Source organism: Syngnathus floridae, chromosome 11, assembly GCF_059516105.1.
Source record: "Syngnathus floridae isolate MCC-2025c chromosome 11, RoL_Sflo_1.0, whole genome shotgun sequence".
In the NCBI taxonomy this organism is placed as follows: Eukaryota; Metazoa; Chordata; class Actinopteri; order Syngnathiformes; family Syngnathidae; genus Syngnathus; species Syngnathus floridae.
The window spans coordinates 9,728,591-9,755,256 of NC_142423.1; the positions used below are offsets into that span (position 1 = coordinate 9,728,591).

Here is a 26,666-nt window from a genome sequence, read left to right on the forward strand (position 1 = left end):
ACACAGGTGCACTTAACGAGGGAATCTTGGAAAACATGTTGGAATGCGGCCCCGAGGACGCATTGAGAATAATTGCCAATTTTTTTTCTACATGTAAAGCCCTTTGAGACTGCTTGTGATTTAGGGCTACACAAACGAACTTGACATAAAATTTCAATTATGAACGATGAACTAATTTTAAAATTTGTCAACTGAACATCGAACTAGTCTGTGAAATTACATTTCCCAACACTGCCAGATAAAAAAGATCAGTCATCACCTTTTGGTTGTGTCTTTTATTTCCCATTTTACATTGACAAAAAGTCATGATCATTTCAATATAAGAATGCTATTATCATTTTTATTATTATTATCAATAATAAAAAATATACACAACCTCACGCATGCACGTGAGCTTTAAAACAATGTCAAGTCACATCTCGTGAGGGGAATGAGCTTCTCACCTTTTATTTTGGTTTTTTTGGGGGGGCTGTAAACAAACATTTAGTCAATTTTTGTAATGTTTTTTTAGTGAGGTAGCTTTACAATTGGAAAACAAAAGACAATGTTTGAGTTGGGTGTGTTCAAAAAATGAATTGTGAAGCGAAGGCACTTGGTCAGCAAAGGAAATGCTATATGTTTATATTTGCGTGCACACACATCATTTGTTTGGAATAAACTAGTATGGAAGTATAGCACCATTGTAAGAATACAAAGTAATGGTCGATCTGAGAATGACCTGCTGATATGATTTTTTTTTTTTTTTTAAGCGACATGTGTAAGTGGGCTTCTTTTTATTGACTTAAAGCAACACACAGAGCCCAAACAATAAATAAATAACACGGACACATGAAGCTCTGAAGGAGAGTTGCTGCTGTTGGTTGCTGCCATTCAGTGCTGGAACATCCTACGTGGTGAGTTCAATTTAGTGGGGGCGAGGGGGGGATGCTTTTTTTTTTAACTTAGAAAAAGAAGTCCCATTTATTTAAAAAAAAAAAAGAAAAAGAAAGAAAAAGTGTCTTGATTTCTCTCCTTGTGCTCCACTTTCATTTATTTGGATTTTTTTTTTCCTCCTCCTGCGTCTTCTTGGTCCTTACAAGAAGCACACGGCACCCACGTCCACTCCAAACTCCTGATCAGCGCCACCGATGTCCATGGGGGCGATGTCCACAATGGGAAGACGGGAAGTCTTCTGCGACCGGTACTCCAGGACCGTCTTGCCCCACTTGCCTGTGTGTCTCTGCATGGGCGCACACAACGCAAAGCCGTCAAGCTTCCATAGTGGCCAAACTTTGTAAAATGAAAACATGTCCATTTCCTACCGTGCAGCCGTCCTCCATGACGCTGTAGGTGAAGCGGCTGTTGCCCTCGGCGCGGATCTCAACATCGTTGGAGCCCTGCAGCAGCACGGCCTTCTTCAGGTTGCCGGCGGCTGCATCCATGTAGGCCACGCTGTTCTTACAGTGGTACGTGACGTTCTGCGACGCCTCGGTGGACAGCAGGCGCAGGAAAGTCATCTGGATGGCAGCCGTGTTAGGCGCCAGGTTGTCGTCGCCATAGCTGAACTGGATAGAAGCAAATGTGAGATTTGAGCAATGATGGTAAGATAAGAGAGTCGAAAAGTGCACTTACATGGAATCCTCCGTTCATGGTCTCTCCGAACCACACGTGCTTGCGGTCCTTGCTCTTGCTGGACCACCAGTTCTTGCGCGGGATGCTGGATGGTTTGGAGCGGACGCAGGACTCGCCTGTCTCCATGTTGCAGAAGACCTTGATGGCGTCTACGGTGCAGCCCTGGTTGGGGTCGATCCAGTAATCTCCTGCGGGCCCACGGGGAGGACAACGTGTACATGAGAAATTTAACTTCAGCCTAAACTTTCTGTAAGTTTGACAGGCAGGATTAAAGAGGATGAGACATTCAATAAGCTTAAGCAAAAACTATGCCTCTTTGCTTTCTTCTTCTTTCGAATTTACACAGTGGCAAAGTAGCACACTGCCATCTAATGGTGCACAGTGGAATTACATCCATAATAAACAAGAGGCAGAATAAAATTGAGCTCTCTTGGTTTTATTTTGTTTCAAGAACAAAAAGGTTTTCCAATATTATTTTTTGGTATTTGCGAACTACAGTGTGAAGTAATAGTCACCACTTACCGCTCTTCCAGTCAGGATGGCAGAGCTTGAGGTCCCTACAGGTGCGAGCTGGGTTCTTCTTGGAGCCCTCGGGACTACGGATGTTCTCGATCTGGTTGTTGAGGGACTTGAGCGTGGCGTCCACCTCAGCGTCGTGTTGACGCAGGTTTCCGGAGGCCTGGTCGGCTCTCATGTACCTGAGAGGATCGGGAGCCTTCTCCGTGTGACCCAGGCCGGCAAAGGCTGACATGTCAATACCGGGGCCGGGGGGTCCGGGAAGACCAGGGGGGCCGGGGTTTCCAGGAGGACCCTGACAGACAAAAAAACACGTTCATTTTCTACATCTTTTTTAGTTAGTTCAGTGTGCTCCCTCCCAGTCGTACTCACTGAAGGACCTGTCTCTCCACCGCGACCGCGGGGTCCGGGTGGTCCAATAGGTCCGGGCATACCGTTTGAACCTTCCTTTCCACTGGGCCCTGTAGGTCCGGGTGGTCCCTGCATTCCAAGCAACAGATTTTAAGACACTGTAACAAATTAGTGTCATGGGAGAAATGTTTGTCCCCTCACTCTTTGTCCTGATGGTCCAGCAGGTCCAGTAGCACCTTGGTCTCCAGATTGACCCTAGAAAAGAGAAGCACATAGATTTTTAATGCCTTACTCAAATAAAAACTTTGTAGAGAAGGCAATCATGGCTGCTTACCGGAGGTCCGGGCAGTCCCTGCAGACCGGTGAAGCCTCGGTGTCCCTTCTGTCCTCTTTCGCCAGACTCTCCGCCTTCACCCTTATCACCACGAGGTCCTTGGGGTCCCTATGAACAAAGAGTCAAATGAGTGACTAAGTCAAATAGTTTGAAGTGCAGTTGGAATAAATTTGACAATAAGAAATGATTTCATTTTGTTATTTTTCTGAGTATCTCCTGTGCATTACTTGAGAAAGTACCGGTAGATATTTTCATCTTAGAGTTACGTACTGGCATTCCTCGGGCACCGGCAGGTCCCGGTGGTCCGGCGGGTCCTTGTGCACCCTAAGTAATAGGGACAGAAAGAATAATTGCAGTGAGTTGCATGACAGTCAGCCAGGAACTTGACATTCTCACAAACGCTTGCTTGTACTCACAGCTTCTCCTCTGTCTCCCTGTTTACCAGTGGGACCGACCGAGCCTGTGGAGCCTGGGGCACCTGGAGCACCAGGAGCGCCAGCGGGACCGGTGCTACCGCGGTCACCCTGAAGCAAAAAAAGGTTTCAACAATGGTACTAGTTGTGATTATATACAGTTGCTAACAACAGTGAGCACAATTGGGATGGAAAGTTTCACCTTGATTCCAGCAGAACCATCTCTACCAGGAGGTCCATCAGATCCAGGGTTGCCCTGTCACGTGAGCAAATGATCAATGTACACATTGAAATAATTTTAATTTTAAAAAACAAACAAACACCTGTTCCTCTGTGCTTGAGGAGCCTAAGTAGTAAACACATGTCGTATACACGTGACAAGTGAATTAATGGCCTCTGCCCAGCCCGCTGTGCTCTTGGCCTTTCACTGACCTCTCTGCCTGGCTCTCCTGCAGGTCCGGTGAGTCCGGGCGGTCCGACAGGTCCAGGGGGTCCTCGGTCTCCGCTGCCGCCGGGAGATCCTTGCTTTCCAGGTTCACCCTGAGAGGAAAAAGAGTTGGAAGTGAGTCATCAGCATACGTGTATGTCAAGCTGATAAAAGCCCCCGTGGATGGAGTTTTGAGTCACAATTGTGTGTAAAATGTCACATCGTAACTTATTGCAAGAAATATAATTAGCATTTGGAACTCGGCAACTGATAAAAACAAGTGAGCCGTTGCTATTTTTAAGAAGGTGGCTCAAAATGAACTCTTTGCTTGATGTATTTTTTTTTAGAATTAATTCCAAACGGTCTAAATTTAAAGGACTGCTTCCATCTGCAAGTAGTACGGAGATGTTTCATCCTTCCGCCATTTTTATTTGATTAAATTTGAATCCATCAAAAGACCTTCCATTGCTGTCTTTTTCTTTTTTAACTACAGTCGATGATAAATGTGAGCTGCTGTAAACCGGCGGGCCCATTTACATCATTTAAATTTACATGAGTTTTATGAAGATATCATTTAATTTTATATGTTTGACGACATTAGGGACTTTTATTTGATTGCTAGAAATATTGATAACACTAAAGCGATTTGGCACTTCCTACAACGGATCTAACTATTCCAAAGTGTGACATAATTGACAACAAAGAACACAAAAGACAAAAGACTAATTTCCTAAATTTCATTCAGAAATTATTTTTTTTTTATACAAAAATATTTTATTGTGATGTCGTTACGAAAATAATACTTTATATTTTATCTACACTGGACAGAACACAGACAATAATTTAGCATTTTTAAGGCCTTTGACAGTCAGATCAAAGCATTAAATGACATTTTATTCTTTATCAAAAATCCACCAATATCTTGTATTAGTATTCGAGTATTAGATTAGTATTGAAAGTAGTACTACAATTTTCATGATGGAAAAGTCAGGCAAATGCAAATCCCTCTCACATAAATGACGCTTTCATCCGGTCACATCCAACACGGCCGCCCGCTGATCGCCATGACAACCAATGTTATGTGACGTGACTGACGGATGCAGATGGCATCACATAAATATGGACATACAGTACAAACTTATAAAGGGCTGTTTTACAGCCATGAAAGGGAATCAAAAGACGGCATGACTCATAATCTAGTTAAGGGTGGACATTCAATGTAACATACTCAGTATTGGAGCCTATAATTGGGACTGGTAGGAATAAAAACGCTGGCCGTACACAATTCAGGGGCGAGTGTAGCCCACCATCTCCATAGTAGCAGTTACTCGCATTTGAAAGTGACGTATTTAAAAATATATTTACCTAAAAAGTCAAATCCACTACCTTTTTTTTCCCGTGCTATAAGGGTGACAGACCAAAGCTACATCTCACGGTGAAATGAATCTTTTGTTATACTGAATGTTTAGGTACTTACAGAGGGTCCGGGCAGGCCGGGGAAACCTCTCTCGCCACGCTGTCCAGGCAGACCCACGATACCACGCTGTCCGGCCAAACCTTGAGGGCCAGAGGGACCGAGAGCACCCTGGGACAGAGGAAACGGGGACGCCATTAAACGTCAAATCATAAGCATCAATGATGACGATTTGCATTCACATGTATGTAGCAGACAGCAGGGGCCCATCATGTTGAGTGTGTCATCATTTGTCAGATGGTATTTTCAAGACAGGTCTTGTCATCTGCAATTATGTATGTGCACATGTGTGTGTGGAAGGTAAAAGCCGTGAGGCCTGCCATCAATCTGTCAGTAAGACGTCCCTGCTATTACGCTCAATGACAGCCGGCTGTATTAATGGATGAAAATGTCTCTGCAGCCTGACAGACGATGCCACTTTAAACTTGGAACGTACACATCATCGTCTAAAAAAATGTTCCCCGCCACGCCAGTCTTGCATAGGATGCCACTTACAGGGGGGCCATCCTCTCCAGGGTCTCCCTTTTCTCCAGGAGCCCCGGCAGTACCACGGAGTCCAGCATCGCCCTGTCTGCCAGGGGGGCCACCGTCTCCCCTCACACCCTTAGGGCCGTCTTTGCCCGGGGGGCCGGCGGGACCAGCAGGTCCAGGATTGCCCTGGAAAGTATCCAATCACATTTTGTATATAACTAACGTATATTGTCGTTTCTTGTGATGTGCATGTACAGTAATCATTGGGCGACTTAGCGACTTACATTGGGACCGGGAGGTCCGACTCTTCCGGCGGCTCCAGGGAAACCGGTAGCACCCTGAAAGAGAGCGAGGGAATAAAAACCCATCCCACAGACATTCACTAGAAGTGATGGCGACATTTCTGGGGTGTTGTGAGGTCACTTACGGGAGGTCCCTGAGCTCCACGGGCACCTTTAGGTCCAGAAACACCAGTGGGGCCCTGGAAAAGAACCACGCTGTACCTTAGCGTTAATTTCGTGGTGTGTATTCTGTTTGACCTCAATTGCCTCATGACAATTAATTCCATGCAATAAATAATAATAATAACAATAATAATAATAATAATCTGTAGGAGAGTGACTCACGGCTGGCCCGGGAGAACCAGATGGTCCTTGTGGTCCTGGTGCGCCAGCGTCACCCTTCTGGCCAGACTCTCCCATCTCTCCCTTAAGTCCAGGTTGTCCGTCAGAGCCCTTGAGGAGAGACATGAACTTGAGTCACCTGGATGTCATAACGTTAGCCCAGGATGGCTAACTGGTGGACTAGTGCTATGTGTTCTTGTTCAGTTATTATTTGTTGATTTTATTTTCAACAGAAATGCTGAGATGGCAAAACGGACATTTGTTTATATGTTCCAATATTGGAAATTACATTTTTGATCCAACATTTATCAAAGATGAACTAATTGAAAATTATCCATTTGGATTAATTTCGTACTAACATTTTTATAATTTTAATAATTATTTCATGTCATTGAGGAGAAATGAGTAGGGAATTTTTAAGGAATTTGTTTTCAAGTTTAGAGTAGAATTAAGGACATTTATCTTTTAAGCTGACTCCTTTACAAGTACAATTGACAGTAGGCGACTGTTTTCGTCACGTTTCTATTTTGAGTGCATGTGGTGATATGCTGCGATAGCTATAAACAAATCACAAGACGACGTTGTGCGTCATCCTAACATATACTTGCTAATTAGCCATGCCAGCATCATGATCGACTTTCTGTTACTCACAGGGGGTCCAGCAAATCCAACAGGTCCAGGAGGTCCAGTCTCACCTCTGTCACCCTTTTGGAGAACAGAGTGGTAAATGTGTGAATGTACGATTGTGACATTTTGCATTCATTTGGCAGGCTTAATGGGGGAAAACCTACAGGGGCACCACGGGTACCAGGAGCTCCGGAAGGACCAGCAGGACCGGATTCACCCTGAAGGGAGAACACAGTAAAGAAATGTCACCAGTGTGTATTTCAAGATGAATTGTGTGTATGAGGAAAAAGCAAATTTACCTTTTCACCATTGGGACCGCCAGGACCAGGAGGACCAATGGGACCAGTAAGACCCTGAAAAGAAAACCCTATGTTTAATCAAGGGGCATTTCTATTGTTACTGATGGAGTAATGTGAGATAAACAAGTGTACAAAAGTATCTCAAATGTGCCCAGAGTGCAGAATCTGTCTGTATGCATCTCAATAAAACTAAGCACAATTCGCATTTCACCACCAGCGCCACAAGTTAGGCCTGCTATCAGCATGTTTAAATTTTAGCCACCAAATTATCAAGTGCTGACAACTTCCAAAACACACCAAATTAGGTTTGTACCAGCACGAAAATCAATCGTGCCCTATCTACGAAAAAGAGCCCTTTCTTTTTTTTTTTTTTCCAGCATTCAAAACCTACCCTGCCGCCATCTTTTCCAGGTGCACCTTCAGGTCCTTTCTCTCCAATGTCACCCTATGCAGGTAAAAAAAACAACAACACATTTTATTATCAACAATTTTGCATTTGTGTGTAAACACATCTGAGACAAAAATGTTGGGACACATCCTTACTCTGTCTCCTTTGGGTCCGGGAATACCGGAGCCCCCTCTCTCTCCGGGCATACCCTGTAGACCGGGAGGTCCCTGCGCTCCGGCGCCTCCAGCGGGTCCGATGGCTCCCTAAACAACGAGACGAGATGTTAGACGTGAATGGATCTCAGAAGACGACCATTTATCAAATCTATGTGGGAATATGCGGGTGGATATTAAAAATAATGTGAATACAAAAAAAATTCTTTCATTGGTTGTATTTTTATGTATTTTGATATTTTATTTGTAGCCGTACAATTTATTTACCAGCATTTGATTATGCTTAAATTCAAACGAGGAAATCACACCGGATAACCGAGCGTGTGACAACAGCATCCGCTTCATCAATGTTGCAGCAATTAAAATGCCTTAAATGTGTCTGCGGCTGATTTGGAAACACACAGCTGATTATTTGTACCTAACTAATAATTGTTTGATGGTGAGTGCTGTGAAGTCTTATCACTCTATTAACAGTTGCCCTTTGGGGAAAAGCAGCCAGACAGAAAAAAACAGCAGGCAGCTATTGATTTTAGATGTAATAAACGGAGGTTGCATTTATGACTCATAATGACTCACCTTGGGTCCGTCAGTTCCAGGGGTTCCGGGCAGACCTCGAGGTCCCTGGAGACCCTGAGAACCGGCAGCTCCTCTCTCTCCGGGGAAGCCTCGCTCTCCCTGAATATCAACACAAATCGATCGGTAATGTATAATTATTATAATAATTGTTGAAATTATGTGCGATCATCAATGAAATGAAAGCGAAAAATGTTAACTTCTGTCAGTTATATTTCACAATACGAACATCATATATTAATTTTTAGAAGTCGAGGCTGGGTTTAAAAGAATTGAAAATCACTGAGTTAATGAATCAATTTAACACACATGCACAGACAAGTAGATACATGGATCGTGTCAACGTACCCTGGGTCCAGTGGTACCGGCAGCTCCGCCTTCTCCTGGAACACCCTGACGTGGGAGTGAGAAAGTGACATGTGATGACACAAGAATCGGGCCTCAGAGAGTCAATGGAATTTTTTTTTTAAATCTTTGATTTGTACAAACAAAAAGAAAATATAATAATATTTAATTGAATGATTTTCATGATGGTGGCAAAAACGACCAAGATCTTTTAAGAATATGTACTTCAAGAATACACAATGAAAATTCAAAAAATAAAAAAATATTGGACAGGAGCTAACTTAGCCATCTTGTATCGGTTAACAAAATCAATACTTTTTCTTAGCCATAGGTCAAAAACACATGTGGAGTACTAAACCTCATGATAGGCTGACCTGCAGCAAAAAAATACATCATCTGCTAAACCTCCTTTAGGACTAAATAAGATTGTCCTCAAGCTCCCAAGTGGCTGGCTGCTGAATGCTGGTCATGATTGACTGACTCCTCAGAGCGCACGTACCTGATCTCCAGGCTTTCCTCCCTCACCGGGGGGACCAGGGGGACCGGGAAGACCCTGTGTCCAAGCAACAGCACCATCATCGTGTGTGTGAGCACATTTCATTTACATACTATATTTTGCAATAAATATGACCAAAATAATACATACTGATTAATGGACAAGACATTATAACAAAAGTTATTTTAAATATATATGACAGTTTCTTTTTTTTTTTTTTTAATTATGTACATTTTATGCAAATGAGAGCATAAGTGAGACTTTCACCTGGAAACCAGAGGGACCAGGCTGCCCTTGTTCTCCTCTCTCGCCAGCGGGACCCTAAAATTAAATGTAAAAAAATAACAAATAAACAAACTAAAATCAACTCCTGCTATAAAATACACTTTGCAAAAGTCCCTTAGCCGCTTATAAAATTGTAAATGATACGTACAGCAGGGCCGGGGGGTCCTGCGGCGCCAGTTTCACCATCTTTACCAGGCAGACCCTGAGGAGAAGAAGAGTAAATTGTCAACATGTGTTCCATGTTTTGTTGTCGATGATTGCTCCACTTACTCTCAGGCCATGAGCTCCAAGCAATCCCTTCTCGCCAGATTTGCCAGGCTCGCCCTATAAAACAAACCACAGAGACCCAATGCAAACGTGAGAACTGATCAACAAAAAAAAAAAATTGTATAGTCGTTCACTTACAGTTGCTCCTTTGGGTCCGGGGAATCCCATGACGCCAGGCTGCCCACGGGCGCCCTGTGGGCCGGGGGGTCCTGGTCGGCCGTCTTCACCAGGACCTCCCTGCGCAGTCCAAAAAGTCATTTGTAGCTATGCAGCACTTGTAAGTAATAAAATGGAAAAGTTGTTAATATTCAACGGAGGAATTCATCCCCCAAAACGAACGCGCAAGCCATGAAGTGAAGAATATTAAAATGTCCAATTGACACATTGTGAGTGCTGAGGTGGTGGGTAATGATTGGATTGGTCATTAAGTGTGGAGTGCTCGATTACTAAAAAGCGTCTCGGTGGCTATTAGGATGCTAAATCGCATCACAGCCCCTGATGGTCTTTTTTTTTTTGATTGACAGTAGTCATACAATTGGATGGAAGGCACTCACAGAAGGTCCAACTTTGCCTTGGGGACCGGCATCACCGGGACGTCCAGTAAGACCCTGCCAGAGCACATGGACACACAATCAACAAAAACAGATCATTTGCATACAGATGAGTTGCACACGCCCATTGAGGGAATTGAATCTTCTGCTAGATTGCCTGATGAATAAGTTACTACAGCAAGAAATAGAAAATATATAAATGAGCTGAAGGTAGTGGAATTTGTCCTGATTAAGGATGAAACACTTTACAGTTTACTGATAAACCACGGTAATAATCAGTCAGCTTCAAAATCTAATTATTGTTAATATCGTATTTAAAGTCAAGAGTGCATGTCTTTGCATCCAAACAAATGCAGACATCATTACTTTGTAGATGAATACAAAGAAATGTCAAATACACACTTTTTACTCATTATTTTTTTACATTATTTTGCATAGTAACGTTTTATTATAATGTGGTTTTTAAAAATCTTTTCAAATATTATAATATATTTTCAAAAATATGTGGGAGCTTTCCTAATTTTTCAAAAATATTATATTAAATATTATATTTAATTTTGATATTTGTGTACATGTGTACTTTATATGCATATTCCCCAAAATATTTATTATATATTTTCTAATATCTAATATACTCATCAGATTCTTATTTCTCCTGTAATGCAATGCAATAGAACTTACTCTGGCACCGGGCAGACCGGACTCTCCGGGACGGCCCGGGTCACCGCTAGCACCTTTGGGACCACTGGCACCTGCGGGTCCACGCTCACCGGGGGCACCCTAACAAAGACAAAGGAAGAGATAAAGAAATAGCAGGCCTTTCATTCCAACCCCCCAAAAAGCCCACAGGAGTAGATAGGCTCTCCTTTTAATGGCGTGAAGACTTTCATTGACCCGCTGAAGATGAGCAGATTAAATTCTGGCGGGTTCATTTGAGCGTAAATGAGATTTGTGTGTGGGGAGATCATGTTTAATGAGATTGTGCTGTTGACATGTGAGACATTTGGGTCACCGGTGTGGAGACGGATTTGAAGCTATGCTTCCATCAGGTGGCCGTGACATGGTAGGACATGTTTGAACGCTTTCAAATGTATTGCCTTTATGCTATGCTAGAGATGCGTCAGCAAAAACTGGATGCTGATTTTTTGGGAGTTGATATTTGAAGGTGAAGGTGTTCAGAGGATTAAAATTTAATTACACCCATATCAGAAGAGATAACACCGACTCATAAGTGACATTTTGCAAGTATGATAGAAAAAATGTTGCAATTGCAAGTTGACAAGGTTGCACTCTATGGGTGCTACCGCCCATTCCTTATCTAACGCTAATGCATTTTATAAGGGTAGATTTCCATTTGTGGTAGCAATCACAATCTTAATTGCTCTCTTTTTGGAAAAGAGGACATGACTCACCTTGGGACCTGCCAGACCGTCTTGACCTGGGAAACCGCGGTTGCCAGGAGAGCCCTACAAACAAAACAGAGTCATTTACGGATAAAAGGGTGGATAAGAAAAAAAAAGACGTATTTGGCCTCTTCACAAATATTGTCCTTCATACAAAAAGGTTTGTAATTGCATGGACACAAAGATTGCCACAAGATGTTAGCAAAGTCATGGCCTTAAATAAATGAAGGTCCTCCCCTCATTTTTGTCAAGGTACTTGACACTCGGATACCACTAGATGGTGCCAAAGCAATATTTTTTAGACATGGCTACGGCCTATGCATAAATAACAATAAATAGCCAACAGAAAAAAAAATCTCAGGTTTGATTGTGCTATAAACAACTGGAGAACTTTCAGATTGTATATATTTGACGGTACTCACTCTCTCCCCGGGAGGTCCGATTGGTCCAGCAGCACCGGGTTCACCTCTTGGTCCTCTCTTGCCCTCTTCTCCTTGTGGACCAGGAGCTCCTTGGATTCCAGCTGGTCCCTGCAAAGACCCGCCATTTTTAGAACTAACTATAGTACAGGAAATATTGAAACATTCAAATAAATGCTAAATGCTAACATTTAAATATATGCTATTTTTTCATTCAGACAAAATATTTGGAAACAATAAGCTATGTATCTATTAAAATGTATCTATTTTAAAAATAAAATTGAAATAAAACTTACAAATTCTCCTTTAGGTCCAGCCTCTCCCTTGAAGCCTGTGATACCTGGATCTCCCTGAAGGACAAAACAGGCCAAAAACAGACCGTCATCTACAAATATTTCTCAAGTAAATGTTCATGTATTTTCCAGATGAAAGCTACTATCTCTGGTGGCTGTATTATGCACAGTGATCACGTACAGATGTTCCTTTTGGCCCGAGAGGTCCGGTCGCTCCCTGAGGCCCGGGAGGCCCGCGAGGTCCGGGGAAACCAGGAGCGCCTGCGATACCGGGAGCACCCTTCCAAGCAAAACACTCAGTCTTAGTCCTTTATTTCCAGTTTTATAAGAATATGAGTCAAAATAATCGTCAAGTGAGACCAGGACAGAGTTGTTGTTTTTTTAACTTACAGATGATCCTTTAGATCCAGGGATACCATCAGTACCGGGGTTTCCCTTAAAAGAACAAAATGCACAAGTAAGCCTCCCCACATTAATTATAAAGGACAATGAGAAAGAATGTCACGTCAAATCACTCACAGAAGCGCCAGAAGGTCCAGATGAGCCAGGTGTGCCGGACTCTCCACGGGGTCCCTGTGCACCCTCGGGTCCACGAGCACCAGTGGGACCAGCTTCTCCCTGATAGACAAGCAAATGTTGTTGAGTGAGGGCTCCCTCTAGTGGTTCGTGAAATAATTGCTCATTAAGTACAGTTCAGTTGTATTTAACTTTTAAAATCAATCATTTCATCTTTAAACATTTTGAAATAATTTATTTCTGTAAAATATGTTAAGTTGGTGTGCAATACATTTAAATATAATTATTATTTAAGTACAGGTTTTTTAGTTGATCGCTTTTCTATTTTGTTCCTATTTTGACAGGGCTTTAGCGCCATCTTGTGGCATTCTAGCACAAACACAAAATCCACAAATTAGCGTATTTTAGAGAATAACAGTGGGTAGTTTAAAAACATGAATAGGTGAATTTGGAGGTAGTGAACTAGGACTGTGGCCTACAAATTATTATTTTACATTCAACTCAATTTTTGATGCATTCTCCAGCTTCTGGTTGGTGTGATGTAAAAAGCTCCCTCAACCTTATTGGACACTTGCCAGATATCACAACACACGTTCGAGTATTATATACATATAGCGTTCACTGGAGAGTAAAAATGGGAAATTCCAGACAAAATATGTGACTCATTTTGACGTCAGGAAGAGCTTTGAGGGGGATATTCTTAAGCTTGCTTTATCCAGCCAAGTTTCTAAAAATTCTTTTGTTGGTTTTGGGCCCATTTAGCGCTTAAATGTGATGCATCAAGAACTGAATGGGTTTAGCTGCATGTCTAGCACAGTCATCAAATGTGACAAAAAGAGTAGTAGAGTAGTGGTACAACTAATTCAGTATTTTTTTTAGTTTTTTTTTAAATTTAGTCTACCAATGTCAAAATGGTGGCCACCATAAACAATTTTCAGAAGTGGCATTTTTAAGACCTCTGAGCAGCAGACACGCATAAAGTGTCACATTGAAGGATAATTAAGGTTGCCGTCATTTTGAAAGGGACTTTTTAAGGGCACCCTTGTCAAGGATTTCAACAGTCCTCAAGACACTCAGAATAGAAAATAAAAAGGTTGCTGATATGTTGCCAGCATGACTGCTAGATTTTCCAAAGAGATCTTCCATTTGTGAATTCCCAGAAGACGGCAGAGCATCAATGTCGAGGCCCCCGAATCAACCCAGAATTCAGCGGGAGCGTCTGCACATTCTGGATGAATAAATCAGAACTGAGAAGGTTGGAGGGGACGGGACCCTCGCTCCAAGTTTCCACTCAGACTGCCGGTTTTAAAATGCTTTTCAATACAGCGCAGCGTTCTCTCATTTCAAAGCATGACCAAGCTTTCCTTAACATAATCACAATTTCATGTCCAGACTCACAAAAGACTTTTCTTCTTCACAAAGGCACAAACTGTTCTGATTGCTCTCTGTATTAGATTGAGAAGAAGTATAAAAACCGTGAGAACAAATTGGTGTTTGTATATTTCTATGGATAGCATTTGATGTAAACACTGATTGCATCTTGAAAGGCCGATAATGCTGCAACGGAAGGAAGGTCTCCTCTGAATAAACTGAAGGCCATTTGGAGGTTTTCCTAAAAAGAATTTTGACATGTGCTTCTGGAACTTTTCCATCCCATTACTGTCATTAATTTTGCTGACCTCTCTTAAACTGTTGAAATGGTGTTGATACATCTGTGATTAAATTGTATTAGAAATGATCTTTTATGTTTTTTCATATGATTTGCTTCATTATTATTATTTTATTTAACTGATTTTAACTGTATTTTATTTGCTTTAATTGCATCTGGTATATTTTTATTGATATTGTTTCATTTTATTTAAGGAAAATTAATTGACTTAATTGGATTATGTTTACAAATCATTTTACTGTACTCTGTTTTTTAAAATCAAATCTCATTCATTTGATTCATTGATTCGCTCATTAGTTTGATTTTGTTACATTTTATTTAAAATTATTTAATTATTATCAAGCTATTTGATTAAATATTGTTAGGGAATTTTGTTCATTTTAATGCCCTTTGATTGTATCTAAATAAATGTCCCAACATTCCAAAAACATGCACGGGAGGCCAATGGACCACTCCAAATAGTCTGTAGGTGTGATTGTCAGGGACACCAAACAAGATGCACAGAAACTTTGAGACTGACCTTTGCACCAGGGGAGCCAGGGAAACCCGGAGCTCCAGAAGGACCGACCGGACCCTATACAAGAAACAAAAAAAAGCCAAAAACATTTTAGATGCTCATAAGGCAGGTAGCAAGTCAGACTTAAGATGAACAAAGGTCATTTATATAATTGGACACCTACCGGGGGACCAGCAGGGCCAGGCAAACCATCATTACCGCGGGCACCCTGGAATAAACAAAATAAATGTCAGGACATGTTCAATAACATATTGATTGCTGAATTATTTGAGGCACTCACAGCAACCCCACTGGGTCCAGGACGACCTCTCTCTCCGGGCAGGCCTCGGGGTCCCTGTGAAATGGTCACAATGTAAATTTTTGCCCACAACTTAAAAATCATATATCTCTGAAAGATTGTAAACATACATACCATTGGTCCAGGAGCTCCATTCTCTCCAGGAGCACCAGACTCTCCCTGCACACAGGAAAACAACATCAATGTCAGTCAGCATCACTGCTTTTCATTTTGTAAGTCATGATAAAAATATCTTATTAAAACTTAATTTAAAATTGTATTATTATTATTATAGAACAACAAATTTGTCCAATAAAAATATATCAATGTAATAAATCAAGATAAAAGTCAGATTTTTTTTTTTTAGATGAAAAACTATTTTTTTCTTCCCAGAGAAAAAGACATTACTATCAAATTTACAATTTTGTTTAGGAAAAAGTCAAAATTGAAGAAGAAAACTACACATATTTATTTTTTAATTATGTCGGTCTTACCATAAAAGTTACCTTTTAATAAAATGGACTTTTCATGTCTTGTATCAAAATGTCGCTCCCCACCAACTACACTAATACATAACGGGGCCTTAAATGATCAGTAAACATAATAGACCATCTTATACCTTTGACCCAACAGCACCGGTCTCTCCCTTTGTACCATCAAGACCAGGGTACCCCTACACAAACGAGAGAAAACATAATTAATAAATAATCTAAAAAGTTGTAAAGCATGAAGATGAGCAAGAGCTTTGACTGACTCGATGTCCTTTGATGCCAGGCAGGCCGGGTGTTCCGGGGAAACCTCGAGCTCCCTACAAAAGAGGACAAAGAGAACATAAGAATTTCAAAAGCAAATGAAATTATTTTGGGTTTGATCCCTGTTTGAAAATGACTGTCACGCCACCATCTGCAGTGAAGTAATGTTACGCTCACCTGAGGTCCAGAAGGTCCACGTTCGCCTGCTTTTCCAGATTTTCCAGCTTCACCCTAAGCCACAAATAAAAGTATTTAAAAAAAAAAAAAAATCGAGAGGAAAAACTATAAATCTTGCGAACCTTTTGTACAGTGCTGCTTCTGGTCAATATTAGAATTATTGGAGAATTGCTAGTGGATACATAGTGAAATCGAGTGTATGCTGCCATCGTGTGGCACAAAAGAGAATTGCATGCTGGTGTCAGGAACCTCACAAAGTGACTTCAGTGGAAATGAATCTTTTCAAATCTCTATATTTTTTTGCCTTTCATTTGCAACTTTTACACACTCACATCATCTCCAGGTTTTCCAGAAGGTCCCGGTGGTCCGCGGGGTCCCATGGGACCCTGTAAACATCGAGGAAACAACCACAGGTATGAGACTAAAATAACAATTTCAATGTGCACCCGTCCAGCTTTTCCCAGTTGGCGAGCATTGATTTTAATCACACATAATGATGCGCCGTCAAGGGGGAGCAGCAAGATAATCCCAAACGCCACAGGGAAAGATTAGCGCAGCCCCTGAGTTCAATCTACCTGCTGAGGGATTGGGGAAAAAAAGCGGCCAAGGTCATGTGATTTCTGGAAGCTTCATTTGGGGTAAATAAAGGGGAGGAGGAAGCAAAGAGCTAGCGGGAGTGAAACTTTGTCTACTAGCATAAATCAATAAAAGAAAAAAACCCAGATGTTATTACAATTTGCACGTAGCCACTCAGTTTTCACTCACAAGTTGAGCAAAATGTTCAATTGGCTGAGCACGATATAGGACGTTCTTTTACGCTCATTGCCATAATATATAGTGAGGCCATGTATTGAAAGAGATACTGTAGTATAAACTGTGTGGAGGCAGGAATGACACTCACAGATTGTCCGGGCTCTCCAGCCTCTCCCGGGCTGCCTTGGAATCCTTGAGGGCCCTACACAAATATACAAAGGCATGTTAAAAATGTTACCTCCCCAAATAATAATAAGAATGATATGAAAAAATACAAATAACAAAAGTGAAAATGCAAGCGCAAAAAATACAAATTAAGCTGTTCTCTAAAAAAATTGAAACAGTAAAGCTATTTAAAAAAAACAAAGTAGAAGTTTTTATGAGCTAACATACAGTATTGTCTGATACTGTGATAGTACTGATAAAGCAATTAAGTTTGTGTCGGGATGACTATTATAGGGCCTCCGGGCATCCATATTTTAAATGCAAAAAAATAGGCACATTTTCATTATGATAAATTAAATGCAGTGGTTGAAATCCACAAATAATGCTTGTAGTCTACACACAGGAGCTTTTTTTTTCTCCTGCAAGCACCTGGAAGTTTAGACACGTATCTTTCAAGTTGAGACCCGTTTGTGGACATGACCTGCCTAATGCTTTTTCTTCTGCAGGCTGGGAGGAACCTGCAAGGCCTTCAGGTGAGGGCGAGAAGGTGAAGACGAAGAAGGCGGGGGGGCGCCAGGCATAAATTGTTAGGTGAAAGAAAAAAAATGGAGCTGGCGGCTGGGAGAACCTGCCACTTTGTAAACATATGGTTCATCCTGGTTGCGTTACACTCAATTATCAGGTGTGTGTGTGTGTGTGTGTGACAGGTAAGTGACTACAACGTTTATACTGTCAAGTGGATACTTACAGGAGATCCAGTGGGTCCAGGTGGTCCTCGGGGACCCATTGGGCCCTGGAAAGAGAACAACATCATCAGGAATGAACAGTTTTGAATTCATTTTCTTTCCCGATGTATACATTTGCAGGCTAACTGGCACCGCTAATGCTTATGTAAACAAAGTAGCTCAACTTCCTGTAAAATGTGGGAGGGGCTATTTTGTTCCCAAAAATGTGAAAAGTTGGCATCTGAATCATTGTCCAAATCCATTCATTGAACCAGGGGTGTGCATTTTTCCAATGGAGCAATCTTGTTGTCATTATACATGCAAATGATATTGCCACGACTGCAAATGTCACATTTCCTTCAAAGATACAAATATCTGTCTAATAAGACTATTTGATACATATCTGGATTCACGATATATTTGGAACAATTCCATTTGATACACTTGCAATTTTTAAATCATGACGTAGAGTCTGTGTACATGCTTTCAATGCTTTTCAGCAATTATCTTCAAACGTACTTTGACTTTAAAAGGTCTTACAGAAGTTAAACCAGTAATTCTACCTTTTTCAGCACCATTTTCTGAATGTCTACTTAAGTACAGTATGTGAGCGAGCACTTTTGCCCCCTTTGATGGTGACAGTATTTGAAGCTGGCTATAAAACACCTTAACTTTTCAGGCCTCGGGCTCGACCACCTCCACATATTAAAAAAAAAAAAAAAAAAAAAAGTCATTTGAAATTCCACAGTGTCATCCACCCTGGTTGCATAGCTCCATGGTTGACAGTTGTGCATGTTTGAACTCCGCATGACTTGGACGGCCGACAAGCGCAAGGCGACTTGTTCCCCTCAGCAGCAGGTGAAGATTCCTGTGACGCATTTCTCTTTAGCTCAGCCTCAATCTCAAACCCCCACCGCACCCACAAGAGAAAATCACATTCTGTCAAGCTGATGAGCCAAACACTCACATTGGGGGGGAAACAAGAAATTAAGTGTTTTTTAAATGAGCGCAAGTGGTTAGCATGTCTGCCTCACAATTCAAAAATTCTAGGTTTGAATCTTGGCTCCAGCATTCCTCTATGGACTTTGTATGTTCTCATCATGAGTCAATGACATTTTTCCCGCTGGGTTAAGAAGGTTCTGATGCTGCTCCACTGTAAAGTGTAAAACTGGAAACAACTTTACTGATACACAACCACCAGTAGATGGCGCCATTTTAGCACTAATATGTTAGTCTATTGGGAGAAACAGCTGCATTGTGTTTTACTGCTAATTATAAAATAATAGAAAAAGGCAGAATCAAACTTTTTTTCCCCTTGAGAATTTAGCAGATGCTCTATAATGACCGTTCGTGAATGTTAACGACAAGCACTAGAAAATGAATGAAAGTAATGAAAATATTTTACAAGTCAAACATATTCCCTTATAAACACGTCTTTTAGCATCTTGGCTCAGCTTTAAAATAATTCCTAAAAAATTAAATAAACACACAGTGGTCCTCTGGAGGGAATGAAAGTCACCTTTGAGTGGGAGCGGGAAGCCTTCACCACCGTGGCTTCAGAATTATCAATGGCGCTCAGTCGGGTTAGAACTTATGCATATACTGCATGTGTGTTTAAAAAGTTCTCAGTAGCAGTGTTGTTCCATACGGTCAGGGTCCTGCGTGTTTTTTTTTTTTTAATTAAATGTCACCCTTTTAGGTGCCAAGGTAAAGCCACTGATCCGGTCCTGAACTTCTAATTCCATCTTCCAGAAACATTCCAGGTAGAATAAGCTTCTTTAGTTGAAAATCTTCAGCTTTCTTCTCCTTTCTTGATCGCTTAATTCCCCCCTCATGATGATGATGATGAGTCCATCTTGTGAAGCTCCTTGTTCGGTTTTCTCTTTTAATAAGCTTTGTGACATATTGATGTGCCCTTGCAAAAGGAACCAAGCTGAGGGTAAAGAAGGAGAAGTTGCTGGCTCACCATGGGTCCTTGCATCACGCCCATCTGAGCGCCACCGCCGGCCTTCTCGTCGAAGCCACCTGCCATTTGAGCAGCAAAATTCTAGAAAAAAAAAATTTGATTTTTCCCTCAGTTGTAAAGTTAAACAAATGGAAGTCTGGTTTTCCTTTCCCACATGCCGGGAAGGACAGATTTCTGTGTCCACAAGATGGCGCTGTTTTTTCCCATTCAAAGCATGCAGTCACATCTTTTACAGTTTTTAGCAACTGAATTGTGTCTGTTTATTGTTTTTGCCGTTGGTTAATGCGGTTTTCGGGGTCCTTGATTTACAACGGAGTTGTGTTCCTATGGTGGCAACGTAACCTAATTTTGAACATCGACAAGCATCTCGTGACACTTACTCCGCCAAGGCCGGGGGGCCCATTAGGTCCTGGTGGTCCAGGTGGGCCAGGGTTTCCAGGAGTGCCAGGCTCGCCATCTCTGCCACGGGGACCGGCTGTTCCCTGGAACCAATAAAGAAAAATAATTTACTTTACTTTACTATATTTTTTTGTGCTAGTAAGAGGGTCAATAATAAGCACTGAAGTGACAGTGACAATGACTGTGTGCTGGGCTGAATTTAAAGGGAATGAGAGGAGCCGCTTTCATTGGCTGGGAAGCAGTTGGTTTTTTTTCACTCCCACAACAGCGCAAACAACCTTTTTTACCTGCGCCCGTCTACGAAAACAACCGAAGAAACGAAACTCTAGTTAGAATACATTTTGCGCTAGGCTTGCGCTGGTCACAAAAAATGACTCAATTCATCAAATAATCAGAATGACAAAAACAAAACAAATAATTGATTTCATCTAATTTATCCACTCATTTCATTATTTCACTAATGCATGACATTTTGGTAATGTGTTTTTTCTGCATCTTATTGTTGTCAAGCAATGATAATCAAGGTCCACTCAATTATTTTTATTGCACTGCAGAAAACTGAAAAAGAAAAAAAACCTGAAATGTGTAAATTTTCACTTTCAGGACATGTCCAAGGAGGCAGATGATGATTGACGAGGTCACACCAGACTAGGCAAGGATGCATGTGTCGACAAATCGCAAGAATGTGCTGTAAAATGTGTTTGGTGTGCGTATGTACAACATATTGATCGAAGAAAGGAATCGTGTTTACATTACGAGCTCACGACAGGCCCTCTTGTGTTGCTTAATGCAAATGACACGAGTGAATGAAAGGCCGCCTTTCTGTCAGCCCATACCATCTTAAGAGGAACATGCTGTACCTCTTGAGTCAGTTAAAAAAATAAAAGAAAACAAACTGACCTTCCCTCCCTTTTCTCCTCTTGGTCCACGTGGTCCCTGCTCCCCTGGTGGCCCCTGAGTGACCAAGTCATGTTAGACCACTCATTTTATGTGTGCAATGAATGAATGGATGAATGATTGAGACCATTGGGCCAGGGAGTCCTCTTGGTCCTACGACCTGTGTTGTAAAAGAACAATTAAAAAATCAGTAAGTAAATAGAGAATGCAATTCTTGTCAAGGCACTGTCTGTATAAATGCTGAAGCAATTCATGTGGTGCAATTAACTAAAACGGAAAACATATTGAAGTGAGACTAAAAAACAAAACTTAATGTAAATGTTACATTTTTAAAACATATCCATTATTAGAAATAGAACCATAACAATGAACCCTTCAACAATCCTTTGCAGTTTGAATAACTTTCCACATTTTGCATGTCAAGGCATTAGCGCTAATGGCTAACCTCTGAAGGGAAAACTTCTTTAAACCAAAGATAAGATAAACAATTCCATTTATATTTTCCGCTGCAAAGTAGCATGCACTCAGAGGGGCAAAGCATTTCCAGGTGGCGACGAGGAAGGACCTTGTAACAATTGGACCTTTCTATCCCTTTGCGTAAATATCAATTTCAAATATAATCTCAAAAGTTTGGTGGGGAGATCACTGAGTGGTGTTTACTTACATCGGTAATATCTCCAGGTTCACCTTTTTGGCCCTGTAAGACAAACCAAAACAAAGAAAAAAAAACATAAATAACAACAATAAGATTAAAAATTACATCGAGTGAATTTGTTTATTTTTTCAAAGCTCACCTTAACTCCAGGTGTTCCTGTGATGTTGCAGTAGAGACGAGAGAAAGTATTAGCATAAAGTTGAACAAATAATACAACAACAGCACATCTTTAACATCTGTCGGCTTGCTGCTAACCGCTTATTAAGGGATTTCAATCTCCCTACTCAAAAGAAAAACCTGCATAGAAGTGATATTTTGGCATCCCTAGTTGCCCATTTGGATGTTGCTGATTCTCCATCTTAAGTGAAAGAGTGTTAAAGCAGAAAGCAGATGTTTCGTGCCGTTCGCCGAGCAGCAGGCGACGGTAGAAAGTGCGTTACCATATATTTTGTTTATTGACATATGAGGTTAATTAAGGAAAAAAACATTATATATAATGTATAATAATTTAGAAACATTAAAGAAGCCAGTCTTCATGATGACTGCAGAAATTCTAGAGCAAAAAGAAAAATCAGCGCTAATAGAAGCCAAATTTGAAAATTTGTAATTCTAATATGAAACTGTGCAATTTAAAACTGCTGCTAGCTGTTGCACAGTTAACAAGCATAAATTGCTGGCGTCAGGTTGAAATCTCCTGTCACATTGTTCTTCACAAATCTATGATATTTGTGAAACAAAAAAAAAAACATTGGCTCTCTTTGATGATGGCAATGTTTCTATTTGGAATGTAAACGGATTCTGCCCGACGCCAGCAAAATGAACTGAAACTATAAAAGCGTTTTATTCAATCAACAGTCAGGCACTTGATTTCACTCATGCTTCCTCAGGGAGTTTTTTTTTCTTCAAATATAAACCTCATTCATGAAGACTTAGTAGACAGGCTGCCACAGTTTTCCCCCACAAAAGCACACAGAGAGCATGAGGGATGTGAAGGAGAACTGTGAAGCTGCGTCTCCTTGACTTGAGCTATTTCCTTTAATAGCTCCCACATGTTTTGTTTTTTTTACGCCAGGCAAAGATTATTCCGGCAAGGTGGGGCCAAGGTGAGCATGTGGAAAAAAAAAACTTTAAGGAAGCATTTCAGTGAGATCTGCTCTTTCATGTCTTTACTCTGAGTGGGCAAACAGAAAATAAAGCATTTTCTTGTCCTGCCCCAAAGTAAACACATGGATGGGTAATTTATTTATGAAAAGATTGAGTTAAATAAATTACAACCAATGGGCGGCGAAGGGTCAGCGGCGCAGATGGGGCAACACTCTCCGAATGGGATTTCAGGATTGGGGCAGCCTCTGAGCTCCTCGCAGACTATTTCGTCGCACAGGATGGTCCCGGTGTCGCACACGCAGATGCGACACGGCTCGGGCTTCCACACATCCTTGTCGGTAAAGCGTTGGCCGTCCTGCAAGCAGCTAAGGGCATCCTCCTCTGCGCCGGCCAGAAGGCACATGCGTCAGGGCGCGTGTGGAGGGGGTGATAAGAGTAAGTAAAAACATTAGATGGATGTCACAGAAACAGGTGCATATAGTTCTTCGTTATCAGCACCAATTCCAAAAGACAGAGCTAATGGCCCCGCAATAAATAAATAAAAAAGAAAACCTAAGGGCAACAGCGAATCATAAATAAATAATTAAATAAATAACGATCACCCAAAAGGATTTATTCCCTTCAAATGCATCATACTCTTGAAAAATAGCATATTTGGACAATTGGACACACAACTTTTGTAAAAATGTAAAATAAAAATACTTCTTACATAAAGACACATTCACCCCAAATTGGGTCAATTATGGACCACATTGGTTTTAACAACTGGGATTTCATTAAATTTTCAGCCAACCTATGACATAACCACTGGGTGGCGCTGTAATGCTACAGGATTGAACCTTGCAGAATCTGCACAGGAGCTGGAGGCCATGTGCAAAAAAAAAAAAAGTTCCATATTGGGCTGGTTTACATTTATTGGATATCAGAAACAGACTTGGCATTCAGATGTCAACTTGGCACACGAATCCAATGCATCTCAATGCTGCTACTGTACATTAAGGCACATTAAAGAAACCCCCTCCCCAACAAAGATCTTGCTTATGGTTACTTCCATACTTGTCTGTCCTTTTTATCACTGGAGTTGATTTTTCCACTGACAGATGCTTTAACTGCATATGCAAGTCATGGGAGGGTATACAGAACACACACACACACTACACACACTCTCCAAATACAGTAGCCATGTTTACCTTTTGGAAACATTCTCAGGTGGAGGTGATTTAAAGACCCCCCGCATGCACCATGAATGAATGTGGCCTTTCTGGAAGGGTGGACAGAGCGGGCAATTCACTAACTTTTTGCCTTGGTGCCAGGGGTTGAGTGATGGGGAGGGGGCTCAGCTTTCATGCACAAAGCTTTTTACTTGCTGTCAAAAGCACATGTGTCCACCTAAATGTCTAAAAAGACACTATAATGATGCAAATAAGACGTCCCTCTCTATCCAGAAGAGAAGACGTGTGTGTGTGTGTGTGTGTGTGTGGAGCACAAAGTGTTCCCAGGTGCATCTTGAGGAGCTGTTTTCCATCTTATGCTGTCTGGTGAGTTTTTTTACACAGCAGGCTCACTAAAAGGGTTGAAAAGTGACCCAAGCCTCCTCAGATGACTTTACTACCACTCTCCAGCCAAAACTTTCTTACCCTAGTTAACAGTCAGAAAAGAAGTATTATAAGACAGGGGCTTCTGTTTTGGTGAGGGTAACCTGAGACCTAACTGGCTTCTACGTTGACCCATTTTTAGCTGAAAATCCACCTTGAATTGGCTCCTTCTCTAGAAGATAACAAACGGCCCTGTCTTCTCTATTTCTTCCCAGACCATCTCCTGCTTGCACGCAGGCCGACTGTCGCGTTTTATGGGCAATCTTTAAAGCAGATGGAAAACGTGCTTCTGGAATATTATTCCTGGAGCCGCTCCTTCACTCTTAAATCTCTCATGAGTACTCAATTTGACTTTAGAGGGACTAAAGGGCCAATTTATGTGATTACTGATGGAGGGACATTCATTTCATATTTTCATGCAAACATTACGTAAAAAGAGAAGGCAAGCTCGAATCCGCCTGGATGCCCTCTGACGGCAATGGAATGTGATCACTTTTCACTAAAGGCCCTTGAGCCTGACCACCTTTCACTTTTTGCTCAGTAGCTCCTCCTCAACCTCAAAGTCAGTGGCTGTATGGCACATCGACTTTCTCTAGTGGTATGCGAAAGAATCACTGAATTGGATGGATGGATGGATGGATGGATGGATGGATGGACGGACGGACGGACGGACGGACGGACGGACGGACGGATGGATGGATGGATGGATGGATGGATGGATGGATGGATGGATGGACGGATGGATGCAGATAGTGTATAGAGATAGATACAGATATATTTATAATATGTAAAATGTCTTGTCACCCTGGGATAGTAGGGAACGCAATTTCGATCTCTTTGTGTGTCTTGACGTGAAGAAATTGACAATAAAGCAGACTGACTTTGAGATAGTGATGGATACAGATAGATCCATATTGATCGAGAGATGGATAGATAGATTTTAACTATTTTTGAATCAGTTCAGTACATTTGTTAAGTACAATTCAGTTGTATTTAACTTTAATGACAATATATATAGCATTTTTCTAATTTTCAAATATTCATTCAATAATGTACTTGTAATGGTACAATAAGTTAAAAAATGTAAGATTTTTTTGCACAAAAAAAAAAAGGTTGGTGACCACTTGGGCCTACTATGCTAATTTTGCTCATTATGATGTGATGGAACGTTAAGTGCCACTTATGTTTAAAAAAAAAAACCACGCTAGATTTGTCAAGCACATTGGTTGCACTTGATTAAAATGTTATAAACTGATGTCATTTGCCTTCCATCTGAAAAATAAATAGTTGAACACATTTTAATCACCACTTGTTCAAATGTATGTATGTACATTCAAAGGAGTATTTCCAATCTATTTTTGAGTGTACAAACTTGAGGCTTTATGAGCCTGGCAGTGCTCATAAAGCACCCACAGGTGTTCATCCAAAGAGGAGGAGGAGGAGGTGGAAGAGTACGAAAGGCACCCAGGGGAAGTCAAAGCTAACTTTTGAGATTTGGCTCCAGCTTTTGTCAGTTATCATTTTTTATTCATAAAATGAAGTCTTTATGGCACCAAGGGAACTGTCCCACTTATTATCCAGAAGGTCCACACAACTATTAGTCACACACAAACACACACACACCTGAGCTTGCAAACTTTTTTCCAACTTGCGTGTAAAAGCTCCGCACCTTGTGCAAAAAAAACGACATTGAGATGGAAGAATGAGTCAGAGAAGTAAAGAGCACTTACGATTGTTGGCCTGACATCTGACAAGGGTTAATAAGCACACTTGTGCGGCTGCGAGTAGCAGTAGAGTCCTTGAATCCAGGAAGCTCACCATGTCTAAATATTAGACACGCAGTGGCCCTGGAAGGAAAATGAAGTTCTTGCGCAAATGGACTCTCTCAAGTATCTGTCCACCAGTGATTTCAAAGCCGCACCATCCGACAGTCACCCTTGCCGAGCGGTGGCGAGGGGAGGAGGAGGAGGGAGGGGGAGAATCCGACAGGCAGGACTCGGACCTGCAGGAACAAGCTTAGCACCAACCGCTTTGAGGGCCACAAGCGGTAGTTTTATGTCCCCGTTGCCTTCAATGAATCTTCGTATATTCCCGAGTATCAGCCCGGCCCCTTACCCCCAGTCAGGCTGAAACGTGAGCCCACTTTCCCTCCCATTCTGT

General features: G+C 41.4%; 1 protein-coding gene across 3 annotated transcripts; it reads right to left on the reverse strand.

Annotated features, from left to right (window-relative positions):
* Positions 1 to 320: 320 nt before the first annotated feature.
* On the reverse strand, positions 321 to 26,605 carry col2a1b (collagen, type II, alpha 1b). Of its 3 annotated transcripts, XM_088389385.1 has the most exons (55): positions 26,428 to 26,605; positions 26,237 to 26,353; positions 23,083 to 23,292; positions 21,947 to 21,963; positions 21,817 to 21,849; positions 21,280 to 21,312; positions 21,156 to 21,209; positions 20,237 to 20,338; positions 19,857 to 19,937; positions 17,914 to 17,958; positions 17,149 to 17,202; positions 16,580 to 16,633; positions 16,248 to 16,301; positions 16,073 to 16,126; positions 15,938 to 15,991; positions 15,454 to 15,498; positions 15,322 to 15,375; positions 15,205 to 15,249; positions 15,045 to 15,098; positions 12,859 to 12,957; positions 12,730 to 12,774; positions 12,521 to 12,619; positions 12,343 to 12,396; positions 12,050 to 12,157; positions 11,637 to 11,690; positions 10,906 to 11,004; positions 10,228 to 10,281; positions 9,812 to 9,910; positions 9,677 to 9,730; positions 9,555 to 9,608; positions 9,389 to 9,442; positions 9,125 to 9,178; positions 8,629 to 8,673; positions 8,284 to 8,382; positions 7,690 to 7,797; positions 7,538 to 7,591; positions 7,147 to 7,200; positions 7,012 to 7,065; positions 6,872 to 6,925; positions 6,224 to 6,331; positions 6,025 to 6,078; positions 5,882 to 5,935; positions 5,622 to 5,783; positions 5,130 to 5,237; positions 3,658 to 3,765; positions 3,428 to 3,481; positions 3,229 to 3,336; positions 3,083 to 3,136; positions 2,813 to 2,920; positions 2,680 to 2,733; positions 2,500 to 2,607; positions 2,134 to 2,422; positions 1,612 to 1,799; positions 1,302 to 1,544; positions 321 to 1,219 (listed from the first exon to the last, which is right to left on the reverse strand). In XM_088389385.1, the coding sequence occupies exons 2-55, from the start codon at positions 26,325 to 26,327 to the stop codon at positions 1,073 to 1,075; spliced, it is 4,476 nt and encodes a 1,491-aa protein (XP_088245511.1). In that variant the 5' UTR covers positions 26,328 to 26,353; positions 26,428 to 26,605; the 3' UTR covers positions 321 to 1,072. The 3 variants fall into 3 exon arrangements, with proteins under 3 accessions (XP_088245511.1, XP_088245514.1, XP_088245513.1); XM_088389388.1 differs by lacking the exon at positions 23,083 to 23,292 and having other exon boundaries at positions 26,428 to 26,603; XM_088389387.1 differs by lacking the exon at positions 23,083 to 23,292 and having other exon boundaries at positions 26,237 to 26,603.
* Positions 26,606 to 26,666: the final 61 nt, after the last annotated feature.